The sequence below is a fragment of the Ornithorhynchus anatinus genome, chromosome X2 (assembly GCF_004115215.2).
Source record: "Ornithorhynchus anatinus isolate Pmale09 chromosome X2, mOrnAna1.pri.v4, whole genome shotgun sequence".
Classification (NCBI taxonomy): Eukaryota; Metazoa; Chordata; class Mammalia; order Monotremata; family Ornithorhynchidae; genus Ornithorhynchus; species Ornithorhynchus anatinus.
Genome location: NC_041750.1, coordinates 6988869 through 7006033, shown reverse-complemented (window position 1 = coordinate 7006033; position 17165 = coordinate 6988869). Strand labels below are relative to the sequence as shown.

The window sequence follows — 17165 nt, the reverse complement described above, 5'->3', positions numbered from 1 at the left end:
CAGATGAGAAAACAGAGGCTCAGAGAAGTTAAGTGACTTGTCCAAAGTCACACAGCAGGAAAAGTGGTGGAGCTAGAATTACCACCCAGGTCTCTGACTCCCAGGGCCATGCTCTTTCCATTAGGCCATGCTACTTCAGGCTTTGTCCTTTTCCCTTTGGATGATTCTGAAGCTTATGTAGCATGCTTATTACCATGCTTTTTCAACTTATAGAGTCTCTTATTGAGAAAAAATACCCTTGTCAGGGGTTCAGTGTAAACCCATGTGGTATTTTTTTGTTAGTTTCTGCTGAAAAACACACAAAGTATAAAATAGAGTAGATGAGCGAGAACATAAAGGTTAACAGGAGTTTTCCAACAAAAGAGTATGATCAATTTTTGATTGCTGTTAGTAAAAGTTCAGAAATGATGAAGGACTCCAGTCTTCAACTGTATCACAGCTCCGATCAGCGAAAGAAAATTAGTAGAACACCCCAACTCAACCATGTAATTTAGCACAGACCAAGGGCCTGAGGCATATTAAGCTGGAACTATAAATAAGAATTATAATAAAAATAGAAAATATGCCCTGCAGCCCTTCAAGTCTTCAGTCAACAGTTGCTTCCTGCAATCAGGTGCCTCATGGCAATGACACTTGTACATCTGGGAAATGCTAATGAAATTTGCTCCTGGAGGAAGAAATTGTCACAGACTGATGGCTAGTTTGAAATTACCTACAAGGCTGTCCTCATTGTGCCCATAAAAGTTTCATTTCACTCACTGGTCAAGCTTCCCAGAACAGCAGGTATTGTTTGTGTATTACTTGAGGTTTCATTTCAGTCCTAAGGAGGGATAACATCTTTAGTGTCAAGTTGGATTCCTGAGGCTGCACTTGGGCTACGTGGAGGGTAAAGCTCAGAAACTACATCCCATCATTTTCACTTTGCCTTTTACAAGTTTGGTGCCTCTAATTTGAAACTTGAATATGACAAATAAGTGGCTGTTTTCCCTGTTAGGTGGATACGATGCGTCCACGTCACGGGGAAGCCTGCCGGATGCCAGTTCCACATCATTTTTTCCTCAGTCTAAAGAGTTTCACCTATAATACCATTGGGGAGGATACAGATGTCTTCTTTTCCTTGTATGACATGCGAGAGAGCAAGCAGATCAGGTAAGATGGTGTCAGTGGTCTGTTAACTATTTCTGCACATAAAAGAGAACACTGGGAACCTACAAGTATTGCATTTCTGGTTGACAGTTTGCATGTCTAGGATGGAAGACAGCCTTAAATTGCTCGTTCATTTCTCAATCAAAAATTTTGCTTTTGTTTTGTACTTTTCCCCTATTCCTCCTTCCCTCCACCTCGGTCGAGGCTATTCGATTCATTACAAGTGCAATTAGCATTGGTTGAAGTGAAGAAGTAGTTACTGTAACAGCATGCAAAATCAGAAAGACCCGCCTGCTTCTCCCCAGTAACTTTAATCCTTACGTTCTGGCAGTAATTCTGAATTATACCATACTGTTTTATGTTTGTAGTTATTTAATTTTTGTTTTCTAGCTGTGTAGCACTTACATCCTGTGCTGTTTAGCCTCTGGTGTACAATCATGAATTGGTGCACTACTGACAAGATCTAAATTAATTTTTCACTCTCAAAAAAGCTTCAAACAAATAGCCTTCTCATTTAGATTAGATGGATGTCAGCTAGGTACTTAATGGGGAGCACCACGTACTTTTTAAACTAATAGTCGAAGAAGCAGTGTGCCGTGCAACCAAGGGACCCTTATCAAAATCTAAAAATGGCATAGACATATCCATCCTACTTTCCACTGTGATGTTCATCCTGTCTGATATAGTGATTAGGGAGTTTTGTGTCATGAATGACAGATGAGCCCCGTCTAGTCACAAAGCATGTCGGACCAAGAACCCGCATAAAGGAATTCTAGTGCTAATGGTTTGCATAGTGTCATCCACACTCTCATGTTCCTTCTGGGGCAAAGGGTGTGCTAAGTGAGTAGTAGGTGGGAAGAAATGTTTGGTATATTTTAACTAATCAATATAGAAAGTTAGACCATAGGCTATCTTCCACCATTGAGAATTAACATCCACCAGATGGATGTTAAATCAGTTCTATATTATTTTCCGGAAGCAATCTTTGGAAATCCCAGAAGATTACTGAAAGCATACCGTGTACCATATTGAATATTTACTTAGTGGAATTGATTTGGCTGTCACATTTTTCTCATCAGGAGAACTGCTTGAGATATTGTATGTCAAATAAAGATAGTCTTTAGTTTTTGAATGCTACTACAGCGTTCATGCCAATGTCACCTTTCTACTGAAGTGTCAGCAACGAGAGCAAAGTCGAGTGAAAACTCAACCTTTCTTCCCTTTAAAATCACTACAGCTGGATTCCTACATGAAAGTGGAAGCTGTGATTTTTTTCAATGCCAGTGTCCAAGATGGCATTCATAAATCATTCTCTGAGCTTTGATTAAATCATGACTTGGCCCTTGGACAGAGATTTTGAGCATTTGCTTGAGGGCATCTTGTACCTTTGGGGTTGGATCCATTCAGTGCATTTTGACAAATGAGGTTTAGATTTGCCCAACGTTGGGAAAACTGAGTTTAAAGCTTTTTGGTTATATTTTGAAAAGGTCCTTGTGCCACGGGTGATAGGGCAGAAGCATTTTCCAAACACACTTTAAAGCAATCCAGTATACAATAAATTGCCAGGTTTGGTACAGTACTTCGAAGTCCTAATAGAAAGCTCATAAAAATAAGTAGAAATGGGAGCCACAACTTATAATTCAACAAATAATGAAATCCTCTGTTGAGGAAAAACATGCATTTGATTTGTCTTTACCTTCTTAGCAGCAAAATATTGAGTGTCCTATTCATGGATTTTCTTCCTCCTTTTTTCCCTATTGCTTTGTCTATACCTGTTTCTGAAATGTCTCCCATGTTGCTTGGGCTCTTGGCAGCAGATCTATCTGTGTAGCTGGCGTCAAGAAGTAATAAGCATCAGGACAGATAGGGAAAAGGGGGATAGAAGAGGAACATTGGTGTTTCACCAAAATTGCCAAGATTCTGCCTATCTAGCATGGTGGAAGAAAGATGGCTAAGTACCAAGCCTTCCTGACAGATGAATTCTAGTGCCTCACATGATCATGTGGAATTTAGCCTCTGAGGAGTCTGTGCATTTTATCTTTCCTCCTAAAAGGCGTAAGAAGGTGTGTAAGTGATAGAGCGTAGTACAAATGGTCATCAAGGGAATGCAGCAGGATTGATATAAAGAACTCCTGCTGGTGTTGGGGAAATAGTCTACCTCTAATACAGGGAAGGCATTATGTACCTTAAGACTGCTCTGGCCTGTTCCTCAAAAACAATGTTAGAAGTAATTATTTTGAATCTGTCTTCTGACACTAGGGCTATTGAGAAGAAGTAGAAGATTCAAGCCAGTGCCCTTCCCCATTGCCCAGTAGAGAGTCATTAGCAAGGAAATGAATAGCGGATACTAGCTGATGGCCCAAAGGGAGCTAGCCAGGAAAAATAAACTAAAATTCATTGCATGCTGTTAGCCCAGTAATGATGTTATTTTCCCCCTCCTTCTAGGCATTTCCACCTGAATGATGCATTGGCATTCCAAACTCATCTTCCCTCCTAAATGCTCTCTCTATCTGTCCCATCACTGTCAGTCTAGCTGTTCTCCCTGTCTCAGTAGCTTGCAACTTGGGGATGGTCTCTCTGTCATTCAATAGTAATAATAATAACAATAACTGTGGTATTTCTTAAGCATTTACACTGTACTAAACTCTGGGGTACATACAACATAATCAGGTCCCGCATGGGGCTCACAGTCTAAGTAGGTGGTAGAACAGGTATTGAATCCCTGTTTTGTAGATGAGGTAACTGAGGCACAGAGAAGTGGAGTGACTTGCCCAAGGCCACACAGCAGACATGTGGCCGAGCTGGGATTAGAACCCATGACCTTCCGACTTCCAGGCCCGTGCTCTCTCCACTGCGCTATGCTGCTTCCCCATTTTACAGATGAGGTAATTGAGGTACAGAGAAGTAAAGTGACTTGCCCAAGGTCACACAGCAGTCATGTGGCAGGGCCAGGACTAGAACCAGATCCTCTGACTTCTGAGCTAGGGCTCTTTCCACTAGGCCTCGCTTACCTCCCATACCTAGTTTGCCCCCAGTTGTTGTTGGTTTTTCCTGTCCTAATACATTATGATCCACCCCTTCCTCTTCATCTGAACTACCACTACCCTGGTTCAAGCCTCTTCACCTCGTGGTTGGTTTGCTGGAATAACTTCTGACATAATCTGCCTGTCTCCAGTCTCTCTCCCCTTCAATCCATTTTATATTCCGCTGCCATCAAAAGATCTTCAAACACCCTGTAGAGGTGATAATGTTGTTTCCTTCATTTTTCTTGTAGCTGATGTGCAGCCATGCAGCAGAGTAAAAGGCACATTGCAATTCTGGAAGTTCAGTGGTGACGATAAACTTTTTCTTAAGTCCTTACACTATATTAAGCAGACTTTGATCACCACCACATGCATGTACAACCTTTTCTTCAGACATGGCATCACATTCAATCCAGATAGACACACCTTGTCTAGGAAGAATGCTCCCCAATTCCCTTAACAGTGTTCTATCTAAAGACCCCGGTGAAAGCATACATCATGGAAAAGCTGAGCTGAGTGTATTTCATGCCCTCAGAAGTTGGTCTAAGGCTTTCTATTTTTGTAAGTAAATGTTCATCTGCCTTTCCTATTGCTATCTGTATTTCTAAACAGTGACAGGGATTTTCATGTGTGAGGGAACTGTTTTGATTGATAATTCCATGGAGTGCTCCTCATTTTTCAATTTGTCTATTACTCAATTCCCCTTTTGCAGAAATATTTTCTTAAGAAGCTCTTGAGTTTTGCAGAGACTATTGCTAAAATACCACTCCTTGAACAATTCTTTAAAAAGTCATATTTTGAATGTCTTATTTTCTTCATAGAAGACACTTGCATTCGATGTCTATTTTAGCACTTGAGAGCACTCAAGATATCTATTCCCCCACTAAGCATTGCAATTTATATGGCCCAAATTTTCCAGAAGCAGCATGGCTTAGTGAAAAGAGTCCGGGCCTGGGAATCAGAGGATCTGGGTTCTAATGCTGGCTCTGCCACTTGCCTGCTGTGTGACCTTGGGCAAGTCAATCGATCAAATTTATTGAACGCTTACTGTGTGCAGAGCACTGTACTGAGAACTTGGGAAAGTACAATTGACACTAACTCCTCTGTGCCTCAGTTTCCTCATCTGTAAAATTGGGATTCAGTGACCGGTCTGCCTCCTATTTAGACTGTGAGCCCATTGTGGGACAGGGACTGTGTCTGACCTGCGTAACTTGTATTTACCCTGGCTTGGAACATTGCATGGCACATAGTAAGTGCTTAACATGTATCATAATGATCATGGATATGGAGAGGCTCAATTTGACTTATCTAGCCATTCACGTCAGCTGTGTATTTCAGAGTACATCTCTAACTGGCCAAATATAATTGTTAGCCGCCATTATCTTAAGAGATGTGTTTTGGAAAAGCCCTAGAAAACCGATGGAATTTTAATAATAATAATGTTGGTATTTGTTAAGTGCTTACTATGTGCCAAGCACTGTTCTAAGTGCTGGGGTAGTTCCAAGGTGATCAGGCTGTCCTATGTGGGACTCACAGTCTCCAACCCCATTTTACAGATGAGGGAATGGAGGTACAGAGTAGTTAAGTGACTTGCCCAAGGTCACACAGCTGACAAGTGGCGGAGCCGGGATTAGAACCCATGACCTCCGACTCCCAAGCCCGGGCTCTTTCCACCGAGCCACGCTGCTTCTATACACTGAATGCTTACTTTTGGATGCAATTTGGGCATATGTTTAAACTGTAGGTGGGTTTCATTTAAAATTAGCTAGTTACTTTCTTTTAAGGGTGCGAGTGGTCATTGTAGCCACAATCAGAGCACTTCTTAAAAAGGCAAGTAACGTTAACTGTATTTTTTCTGAGGTAATAACTTTTTCTGTAGATAGAGTTGCTTTTCATTTGCTCTGGATTTAACAACTCCATCTCTTTTGCTCTTTTTAGTTCATGTCAATTTTTCATCTAAGCTGACACAAATCTTCTGTGGAGACTTCAAAAAAAATTCCAAGTAGAAGCAAGTTTCTGTTTGGTACCCAGATTATATAATCATAGAGGTAGAAAATGCTAAAGTACGTTGGGGGACAGGCGCAGGCAAGGAAATCCCCAAGGTGTTGATGCAGTTTCCCTGTTGTGTGATGCAAGGTGGCTGGGGCAGTGAAAGGGTCAGTCAGTCAATTGTATTTATCTCACTTACTGTGTGCAGAGCACTGTACTAAGTGCTTGGGAGAGTGCAATATAACAGACACATTCCCTGCCCAAAGTGAGCTTACAGTCTAGAGGAGGAGACAGACATTAATATAAATAAATTACCAATATGTGCATAAGTGCTACGGGGCTGAGAGAGGTGAGGAATAAAGGGAGAAAAGGCAACACAAAAGGGAATTGAAGAAAAGGAAAAGAGGACTTAGGGAAGGCCTATTGGAGGAGATATGCCTTCAGTAAGGTTTAGGCGCGGGGCGGGGGAGATTAATTGTCCATCGGATAGGAGGAGGGAGGATGTTCCAGGCCAGAGACAGGATGTGGATGAAAGGTAGTTGGCGAGATGGACCAGGTCGAGGTGCAGTGAAAAGGTTAGCATTAGAGGAGTGAAATTTACAGGCTGGGTTGTAGTAGGCGAGTAGCAAGGTGAGGTAGGAGGGGGTAAGGTGATTGAGTGCTACAGTGATGGAAAAGTGAAGAGGACAGAATTTGGGTGGGAAGATAAGGAGTTAAGATAAGGGTCAGGTTGCAGTGCCCCAACAATGCCATCTGCTCCTACAGTGAGTTCAGTGTGACTCTGGGCGGGGCCTGGCCTTGGAGTCAGAAGGTCATGGGTTCTAATCCCGGCTCTGCCACTTGCCTGCTGTGTGACCTTGGGCAAATCACTTAACTTCTCTGGGCCTCAGTTACATCATCTGTCAAACGGGGATTGAGACCATGAGACCCACGGGGGACTATGTTCCACCCAATTTGCTTGTATCCACCCCAGCTCTTAGTACAGTGCCTGGCACATAGTAAGTACTTAAAGTATGCCACAATTATTATCATTATTATTATTATCTCACCTCAGGTGGGAGTAGGGGAAAGAGCTAGCCCACCACCTCTTCTTCTCCAGTCGTTCACTGGACTGGCAGCACCAGGGAGGAGGTTGGGCATGCGGCAATAGCAGGCCTTGGGCTGTGCATCCCTTGCATTGATAGCAGCAGTGGGTGGGCTGGGTGTCGGGCATGGAAACTCTCTGGCCCTCCTGCCCAAGCGTTAGGTGAGGAGGTGGTAGGTGAGATTGAGATGATGATGCAGTAGGCGGGGTAAACTTTAATTTATTGGGTACGGTAGGTACTTACGCCTACTGTGTACGGAGGACTAAATGAGATGCTTGAAAGAATGAGGATGACCCTCTCCTGAGAGTCCATGTTTCCAACACCCCACTCCTCACCTCTGATATTTTAAATATCTGGATATGCAGGCAAGAAAAAAAATGTTTCTACTTTCACCCCTGGTGTGGGGAAGTAAAATATAAATAGGTATTAAAGAAATGTTTTCTAACCTCTTTCAGAATCCACTCAGTGGAACGGAGATGGTTGACTAATTAACAGGAAAATGCCCTTTCCTCCCTTCCAAGTATATAGCCACAGCAAAGTTGCCTAGTAGCAGAGCTTTTTTTGTTTCATTTTGTTTTGGGTTTGTTTGGGGTTACTTTAATGATATTTGCTAAGTGCTTATGTGACAGGCACTGTTCTAAACACTGGGGTAGATACAAGATAATTAGGTTGGACACAGTCCCTCTCTCACATGCAGCTCACAATCTTAATCCCCATTTTACAGATGAGGTAACTGAGGCAACTAGAAATGAAGTGACTTGTCCAAGATCACATAGTGGACAGGTGGCAGAGCTGGAATTAGAACCCAGGTCCTTCTGATTTCCAGGCCTGTGCTCTATCCACTAGGCCATGCTGCTTCTCAAGTTGAATTCACTCCCTCCCTTTCCGTTTCGAGTCCCAGCAGGTACTTTTAGTCCCCCTGCCCCCAACCACAGTACTTTTCTCCCTTTCTCCAGCTCCTATTAGTAGCAGTAATAGAAATGGCATGTATTAAGCAATTACCCCGAAATGTGCAGCACTGAGAACTGAGGAAAAATACAAGGATTCAGACACAAGCCCTAGCCCATGAGGCATTCACAATGTAAAACAGACACAAGGGGCAATTCAGCCTTGGGGGACACCCACGGTTAGGGGGTGGGAGACAGTCAAAGAAATAGGTGGATGAGACCAAGGAAGAGTGGCCAGAGAAATAGAGGAGAACCAAGAGAGATCTCTGTCAGAAAAACCAAAGTTAGATGGTGTTTCCAGAAGGGAGTGGGGAACTAAAGTCAGGCAAAAGGTAGTGGAGGATTAGAAAAGAGTAGAATCTGTTAGATTACACAAGAAGGAAATCATTGATGACCTTGGTTAGAGCATTTCAGTAGAGTGAAGGGGGAGGAAATTTGAATGTAGGGGATCAGGAGAGGAAGTGGAGGTGACAGGTATATACAGTCCGTTTGAGGAGTTTGGTCAGGAGTGGAAACAAGGAGATGACAAATATCTGGAGAGTGCAGTGGGATCCAGAAAAGGATTTTTTTAGCATGCTTGAAGGCAGAGGGAAAGGAGCCATCAAAGAGTGAATGGTTGAAGATAGCAACTAGGGAGGAAAGACAAGCTGGGCCCATTTGGTTTTAGGAGGTGAGAAAGAATAGGTTTGGAGACCCAGGTAGAAGGACTAGGTTTTGAAAGCAGGCAGGAGGAGGAGTAACCTCTCTGGCCACTGAATCTTTGTCACAGGCTCCTCCTCTGCCTCCCAACCCCTAACCGAGTGGTGCCTGAAGGTTCTGGGTTCTGGGTCCACTTCTAGTCTCCATCTACCCCACTCCCTTGGAGAAACTCATGTGCTTTCACAGCTTCAAATTATGTGGATGTTTCCCTAACCTACCTCTCCAGTCATGACTTCTCTCCTTCAATGCAGTGTCACATTTCCTTTTGCCTTCAGGACATCTCTGCTTGAATGTCCCACTGACACCTCAAACTTAATATGTCCAAAACAGAACTCCTCATCTTCTCACCCAAACCCTGTCCTCCCCTTAACTTTCCCATCAATGTAGAATAACACCACCATCCTCCCTGTCTCACAAGCCTGTATACTTGGCATTATCCTTAACTGATCTCTCTCACTGAATCCACATTTTCCTCTCCATTTTAACTGCCTTAACTACTGAATCACCCTCTCCACTTATTTCCCAACTCCAGCCTCTTCCCACTCCAAATCCATTCTTCACTCTGCTGCCCGGATCACTTTTCTGAAAAATTGTTCAGAGTGCATCACTCCGCTCCTCAAAAAACTTCCCATGGTTATCCAGCCATCTCCACTTCAAACAGAAACTCCTCACCATTGGCTTTAAAGCACTCAATCAGCTTCCCCCCTCCTACCTATCCTCATTCCTCGCCCACTTCAACCCAGCCCAAATATTTCGCTTCTCTAATACTAACACATTGTCCCTTGATCCTGTCTCTCACGCTGCTGACATCTTGCTCACATCGTCCTTCCTACCTGAACTCTCTCCCCTTTCATTTCTGGCAAACCACCACTCTTCCCATCTTCACTGCCCTACTAAAATCACATCTCCTCCAAGAGGCCTTCCCTGACTTGTTTCTCATCTCCCCATCCTGTACTTCCTCTTTTTTCTGCAATGCCTATGACTCTAGCACTTTGATACTCCACTCCCTTGCCCAACCCTGACAGCAGTTATGTATATATCCTTATACTGCACCACTTCCCTGATCTGTAATTTCTTTTAATGTCTGACTCACCCACTAGATTTTAAACTCATCGAGGGCAGGAATTGTAATTACTAACTCTTTTGCACTGTCCCACAGTATGTGCTCAATAAATACCATCAAATGATTGACTCAGTAAGGGAAGAGAAATAATGCTGCTGAGCAGAAGATAGGACAGCCAATGAGGATACTCATAATGGCATTTGTTAAGCACTTACTATGTGCCAGGCACTGTACTAAGCTCTGAAGAATGGATTTGCAGTGGCAGAAGTCAACCTGGTGGCCTAGATGTCTGCCAACAGTGCTCAGTAGAGTGAGTGTAGAGCAAAGGAAGCATTTTATGGAGGTGATCCAGGGCCAGGGGTTGGTCTTGTGAAATTGATGAAGAGACATCGGGACAAGGGAGCCAAGTTCAGCAGAGAGGGCCATGTTGAGAGCGTGGATTTGTGCATCACAAAAGGGGAAGTTAAGTAAGGTTCCAAATGGGGCATGATGGCCTGAGATAAGTGGAGAGGAATCTAGAAAGTGAGATATTTCTGTGAAGGGAGAGAGCAGTTTTGTTGGGAGGGGGAATGTGGGTGAGAAGGCAGGTTATTATAGAAAAGTGGGATTTCAAATTGGTCAGGTTAGAAGTGGTTTGATGACCAGTTAATGGTACGATCCAGTGGTGAGTGGGTGAGGCGGAATGGAGTTGGGGTTCCGTGGAGGGGAGTGAGAGGAAGCAGGAGGTTAGGGAGTCATTAGAAACACTCACATAGATATTGAAGTTCCCAAGGATCAATGTTGGGGATGAGAAGGAGAGAAGGAAGATGAGAGGCATCAAATTGCTCTGAAAAGTATAGATGGTATGAAAGCAGCCCTGCAGGATAAGTCCGACTCATCCCGCTTTCCCCCCTTTTGTGTTGGGAAGTGGGAGATGAGGCCTCTTCCCCCACTCCCCGCCGGCAACTGGGTTAGGATGAGGTCAAGGATGAAGTGGGGGTGGGGTAGCGTGTGGGGGGAGGGAAAGTTACCCATGATGGAGCGGGGATTCTACAAGCTGCATCTTAGTTGGAAAATGAGGTGGGGGACTGGAGGAGATAACGTGAGAAGTGGATACAAGTTGGCTGGAAATGAGGTGATGAGGTGCAGTGCTGGGGATTGGTGATTTGGGGCAGCAATGAGAGGAGAACGGGGGCGTAGTGATACGAGGATTTGGGGAAGAAGGGGAGGGTGACAGGAATATGGTGATGTTCTGAATCCTCAAGAACTACAGTTTCTAATCCCTGGACCTGAGTCGCAGTAGTCTAAAATTGAGGAGGCTTTGGGGCCAGACAGCATCTTCTCCCAATCAGTCTCAAATAGAAACTGTTTTCTGAGCACCCCACTATCAGTCTTTACATCAATCTCTGCTTGAGCCTTATTGTTTTTGTTTTGTATAGGAAAATATCTGACATATACCAGAATTGTTCCCAACATCTACCTTTTTCCAGTTAATGGCTCTCAAGCCCTTAACTATCACTGACCATCATGATTTCAGCAATGGCTAGGTTTCCATTGCCACTGAGTCAGAAGAGTTGATTGAGAAGTACCTGTAGATTTTGTTTATACAGCCAAACTTCCAATACCTGGCAGTGTGCTTATATCTGCAAGAGATACTTTAAAGCGTAAGAGAGAACTATACAACGCATCAGTGCACGCTGACATATATAGGCAGAAACTATCATTATTTATGTATATAGTCTTACGTCAGCATGGATGCTGATGCGTGGGATAGTCCTTTTTCATTTTAAAGTATGTCTTCCAGAGGTGAGTGTGCTCCAAGAAATAACTTCTGCCCATGTATATATTCTTTTTTATGTATGCCTATTTGGGCAGAAGTTATTATCTGTCCAGAAGTGATCTTTGCCTCACATAGTGAACGGCTGTATTGCTGCCAGATAAGTGGTGGCGAAGGGCAAGAAAAAAGTTAGTGTTGATGTTTAGCCCCTGTGCTTTTTTCTAATGTAATGGAATCTCTCATTTCCACCAGAAACTCATTAGGGTTTTTTTTAATATAATTAAATGCTCTTAGGTGATTTATGCTTACACATCTATTTAGTGTTTGAGTGTCGTTTAAAGCCATTTAAAGATTTCAAAGTAATCACTTCCCCCAAGTCATTAGATGATCAGTTACAAAGCAGTCCATGATGTTATGGAAAAATAGTTGCCCGTGCTATTCAGTTCTGCTTTAAAACCCACGCCCTCATTTAGTGTGTGAATCCTTTAGTTCCCTTGAGTAACTTGATCAGGCATATTATCCATCTCTCTCAAAAAATATGTTTTAAAATTGTCAACTTTCCCTCCTGGAATTCTGATAAATTCAGATTTTCACAGTGAAAACTTTCTCACTAAGCGGGGCTAAACTTGGAGCTAGGAAATACTGGTATTTCATATTTCAATAGGGCTTAACTCTCATCATTAGGAATAATTTTCTAAGCACCCATCCATATCGAGCACTGCATTAAGTGTTCTAACAAAGCAGTTTAGATATATGGTCCCTGCCTCCAGAAGTCTATATTCTTGGAAGCCCTTTTAATGATGATAATAATAATAATAATAATGGTATTTGTTAAGCGCTTACTGTGTGCCAGGCACTATACTAAGTGCTGGGGCGGATACAAGCAAATCAGGTTGGACACAGCCCCCGTCCCATGTGGGGTTCACATTTTCAATCCCCATTTTACCAATGAGGTAACTGAAGCACAGAGAAGTGAAATGACTGGTCCAAGCTCCAACAGCAGACAAGTGGCGGAGCCGGAATTGGAACCCATGACCTTCTGACTTCCAGGCCCATGCTCTATCCACTACACCAGTGGAAAGGGCACACTTCTGGAGGCCTGGGTTCTAATCTCAGTTCTGCCTGTTGGGGCTAAAGCATCAGCAGCGAAGATTTCTGAATAAACAACCTCATAAAATACCTCAGGCATTCCCAAGGATGGACAGGTCCAGCACGAATCCTGAAAAATGCTAATAATAATTGTGGTATTTGTTAAGCGCTTACTACTGACCAAGCACTGGGCTAGATACAAGATAATCAGGTCGAACCCAGTCTCTGTCTCACACAGGACTAACAGTTTAAGTAGGAGGAAGAACAGGTAGTGTAGTCTTCGGGAATTGAAACTGAGGCACAGAGACATTAAGTGGCTTGCCCAAGGTCACACAGCAGGCAAATAGCTGAGCTGGGATTAGAGCCCAGGTCCTCTGAATCCCAGGCCCATGCTCTTTCCATTAGGCCACACTGCTCTACTAAGGTAAATTACCTTAGAGATGTTTTACCTTTGGTAAAATGCTCACAAATTGAGGTAAATTATCATTTCATTAATGATACATGAGCAATAAGGAGCCTATTTTACCCTGGATGATTTCATTGTAATAATGAATTCATTTTCCAGTTAATTTTCACAATGTTTCTTTGAAATGGATTTTATTCACAGATGGGGCAGGAATGGAAGAGACGGAGATCTCTTTCTCCTGCCCTGATTCGGCGCTGTCTTTGGCAGAAGGGGGAAAGCCCCATTTAGCCACACTAGCCCCTCCCCTGCTTCCCATCCATTAACTGATCCAACACACTCCACTTTGTGGAAATCCTGCAATGACTACTGCTATTATAACTTCAACTTTTGAGGTCATTTCCTTCGCAGCCTTAGGCTACTCCCCTCCCTGGACCTGGCAATGGAAAGGACTGGAAGTTGAGGCTAGAAGTTGGGTTCACTGCAGCATTGATGGATGTCAGGGAAGGCTGCACCACAACCATGGCTTCCCCTGCTACTGGACTCCTGCCCCCTGGCTTTAGCAGGGACGTGGCCTTTGGCCACCTCCATCACCACCTCTATCCTAGCTGAAAGTGGGATGTCAGTGGGTCCCACTAGCCATAATTCAGAAAGCAGAGTAGCAGCCAAAACATCATGATCCTTCAGCTAAAATCGGGACATCTGCTTACCTTATTTCATAGCTAAGACCAGTGCCTCAAAGCGTGATAGATGATTAGCAAGGAAAGCACAGATCTGCCCTCTGTTGTCTCTGGGCAGTGGCTAACTCAGAGGAAACAGGGGAGAGAGGGAAAGTGATTTTCTGAGGGTTTTTTGTTTTTTAATTATAGTTTAATTCATAGGGATTTTCTCCTCCAGCCAAGCTGGTTCTCAGTTCTGTGGGGGAAATCCTTGGAAATCCGCTTTAAATTCTAAACCCTCTAAATCACAAAATGCAGCTACCACTTCCCCTCCCAGTTGGCTGTGGCCCGGGCACGACTGAATGTAGCCTGCTGCTCCCCAGGCAGAAATTTGTTAGGAATCCCTGGGACTCCGCTCGGCTTAGCACCACGGGTGTTGGTGTATGCGAAAAGATGGTCAGCAGAAGGATAGTTCTCAGATAATGAACTCCACACCTTTCTCGTACAATAGATCATTTTAAAAGAGCTCCTGCAATCTGCTCAAATACAGTTGCTCCTGATCTAAATCTATTTGCCAATAGGTAATGCTTGCCTGACTTTTAGTGTCCCTGTCAGTGACACAGCAGATAGTGATTACTATCTAAGCCTTTCACTTTCTCGATCTCCAGCGCTTAGCACTTTTAAGAAGAAAAATAAGCAGATCTACTCTTTTTCTAGACTCTGCATGGAGTCCTGCACAGGTTTGGAGCAGCCTGTGGCCGGCCCCGAGGGCGAACAGCTCAGGTCAAGGTGTGACCAGCTGGGTTTATGCCAAGCTCGGCTGTCATTTCAAATCCCCAGAATTTAAAAATTTGACTCATTTGATAGTGGAATCCTGGGATGGAATTTGCAGTCCGCAGAGCAACTGCAGTGAATTACAGGGCGTGAATAAGGTAACCAGAAATATGGTCTCTTTTGGCTAAGGCCTATTTGGAGGTGAGGTCAGAGGGGAAGGAACAAGGTGGAGGAAAAAGAGAACAGTGGAGAGGGTGGGAGATGGGGAAGGGAGACAGACCAGTGGCACCATCATAGTGGCATACGTTCTGCAGCAAGAATCCAGTTGACCACCAGCCAGCCAATTGTATTTATTGAGTGCTTACTGTGTGCAGAGCACTCTACTAAGTACTTGAGTGAGTACAGTATACCCACATGACCTGATGACCTGCCTTTTATATCCTAAGAACCCCTTAGCTAATCAAGCTTATTCCCATTTGGTGGTGTGCATACCCATTAGCCTTCATGATAAGGTCAGCTACGGGTGCCATGAAGTTGCCACCATTTTGCTGCAGGCACCAGGAAGCAGTAGCTTACCTAGATTATTGCCTGAGCTCTGGCCTTGGACCTTGAAATTTCAGGATTGCTTCTCCTAAATTGGAATGGCTGGTCACCTTAACTTAAAGCACTTATTTATAGAAGGGTATTCATTCCAGCCAGATGAGAGTTAGCTCTGGCTGGTCTTTGAAAATCAAAGAATGGAGGACACTACTGGCCCAAATTCTCTACTGCTGTTAATTTCTCATTCATCGATCATATTTATTGAGCACTTACTGTGGGGAGAGCACTCTACTAAGTGCTTGGTGGGAGGGGAGTACAGTATAACAGATTTGGTAGCCATGTTCCCTACCCGCAAGGAGCTTACAGGCTAGAGGGGGAGACAGACATTAGAATAAATGACAGATATGAGTAGAAGTGTTGTGGAACTGAGGGTGGGGTGAATGAAGGGTACAATCAAAGTGCAAGGGTGATAGAGAAGGGAGAGGAAATGAGGGCTTAGTTAGGAAAGGCCTCTTGGAGGAGATGTGATTTCTGTAAGGCTTTGAAGGTGGGGCGAGTAATGGTTTGTTCGATATGAAGTGGAAGGGAATTCCAGACTAGAGGCAGGATGTGCATGAGAGGTCAGCAGTGAGATAGATGAGATTGAGGTATAGTGAGTAGGTTGGCATTAGAGGAGCAAAGTGTGAGTACTGGGTGATAGTAGGCAATCAGTGAGGTAAGATAGAGGGGGCAAGGTGACTGAGTGCTTTAAAACCGATTTTAAGGAGTTTCTGTTTGATGTGGAGATTTATGGGCAACCCCTGGAGGCTTTAGAGGAGTGGGGCAACATGAACTACATGTTTTTTTAATAAAAATTTTCTGAGCAGCAGAGTGAAGTATGGACTGGAGTAAGGAGAGACAGGAGGCAGGGAGGCTGATGCAGAAGTTAGGGCCGCATAGAATAAGGGCTTGAATCAACATGGTTATAGTTTAGATGGGGAGGAAAGAGAGGACTTTAGCAATGTTGTGAAGGTAGAACTAACAGGATTTGGTGACAGATGGAATACGTGGGTTAAAGCGAGAGGTGAGTCGAGGATAATGCCAAGGTTACGAACTTGTGAGTCAGGGAGGTTGGTGGTGCTGCCTACAGTGATAAGAAGGTCAGGGGGAGGGTGGGGCTTGGGTGGGAGCATGAGGAGTTTTGGACATGTTAAGTTTGAGGTGTAGGCAGGACATCCAAGTAGAAATGTCATGAAAGGAAGAAATATTCATTCAATAGTATTTATTGAGCGCTTACTATGTGCAGAGCACTGTACTAAGCACTTGGGATGAACAAGTCGGCAACAGATAGAGACAGTCCCTGCCGTTTGACGGGCTTACAGTCTAATCGGGGGAGACGGACAGACAAGAACAATGGCAATAAACAGCGTCAAGGGGTAGAACATCTCGTAAAAATACGAGCCTGCAGGGAAAGATAAAGATCAGGGCTGAAGATGTAAATTTTGGAATCATCCTCCTAGAGATGGTAGTTGAAGCCATTGGAGCAAATGAGTTTTGCAGGGGAGTGGATATAGGTGGAGAAATAGAAGGGGGACCCAGACCAGAGCTTGGAGGGATTCCCAGTGGAGGGGAGGCAGAGGAGGAGCTTGAGAAAGAGACTGAGAATGAGTAGCCAGAGAAGTAGGAGGAGACCCCAGAGAGGACAGTGTCAGTGAAGCCAAGGTTGGATAACGTTTTCAGGAGAAGAGCGTGGTCCACAGTGTTGAGGGCAGCTGAGAGGTTGAGGAGGACGAGGATGGAGTAGAGGCCATTGAATTTGGCAAGAAGGAGACCATTGGTAACCTCTTAGAGGGCAGTTTCAGTGGAGTGAAGGGAACAGAAGTCAGATTAGAAGCGGTCAAGGAGAGAATCGGAAGAGAGGAACCTGAGGCAGCGGATGTAGACAACTCGCTCAAGGAGTTTGGAGAGGAATGGTAGGAGGGAGGTGGGGTGATAGCTGAAGAGAGCTGGTGG

General features: G+C 44.1%; 1 protein-coding gene across 6 annotated transcripts in view; it reads left to right on the top strand.

Moving 5' to 3' along the window:
• The window catches only part of DOCK3 (dedicator of cytokinesis 3), a 474713-nt gene that overhangs the window by 259374 nt on the left and 198174 nt on the right, over positions 1 to 17165 (top strand). For all 6 annotated transcript variants that reach the window (XM_029052765.2, XM_029052763.2, XM_029052762.2 and 3 more), the window contains exon 9: positions 995 to 1149. In XM_029052765.2, the coding sequence (XP_028908598.1) occupies positions 995 to 1149 (155 nt within the window). The remainder of the gene's footprint in view (positions 1 to 994; positions 1150 to 17165) is intronic.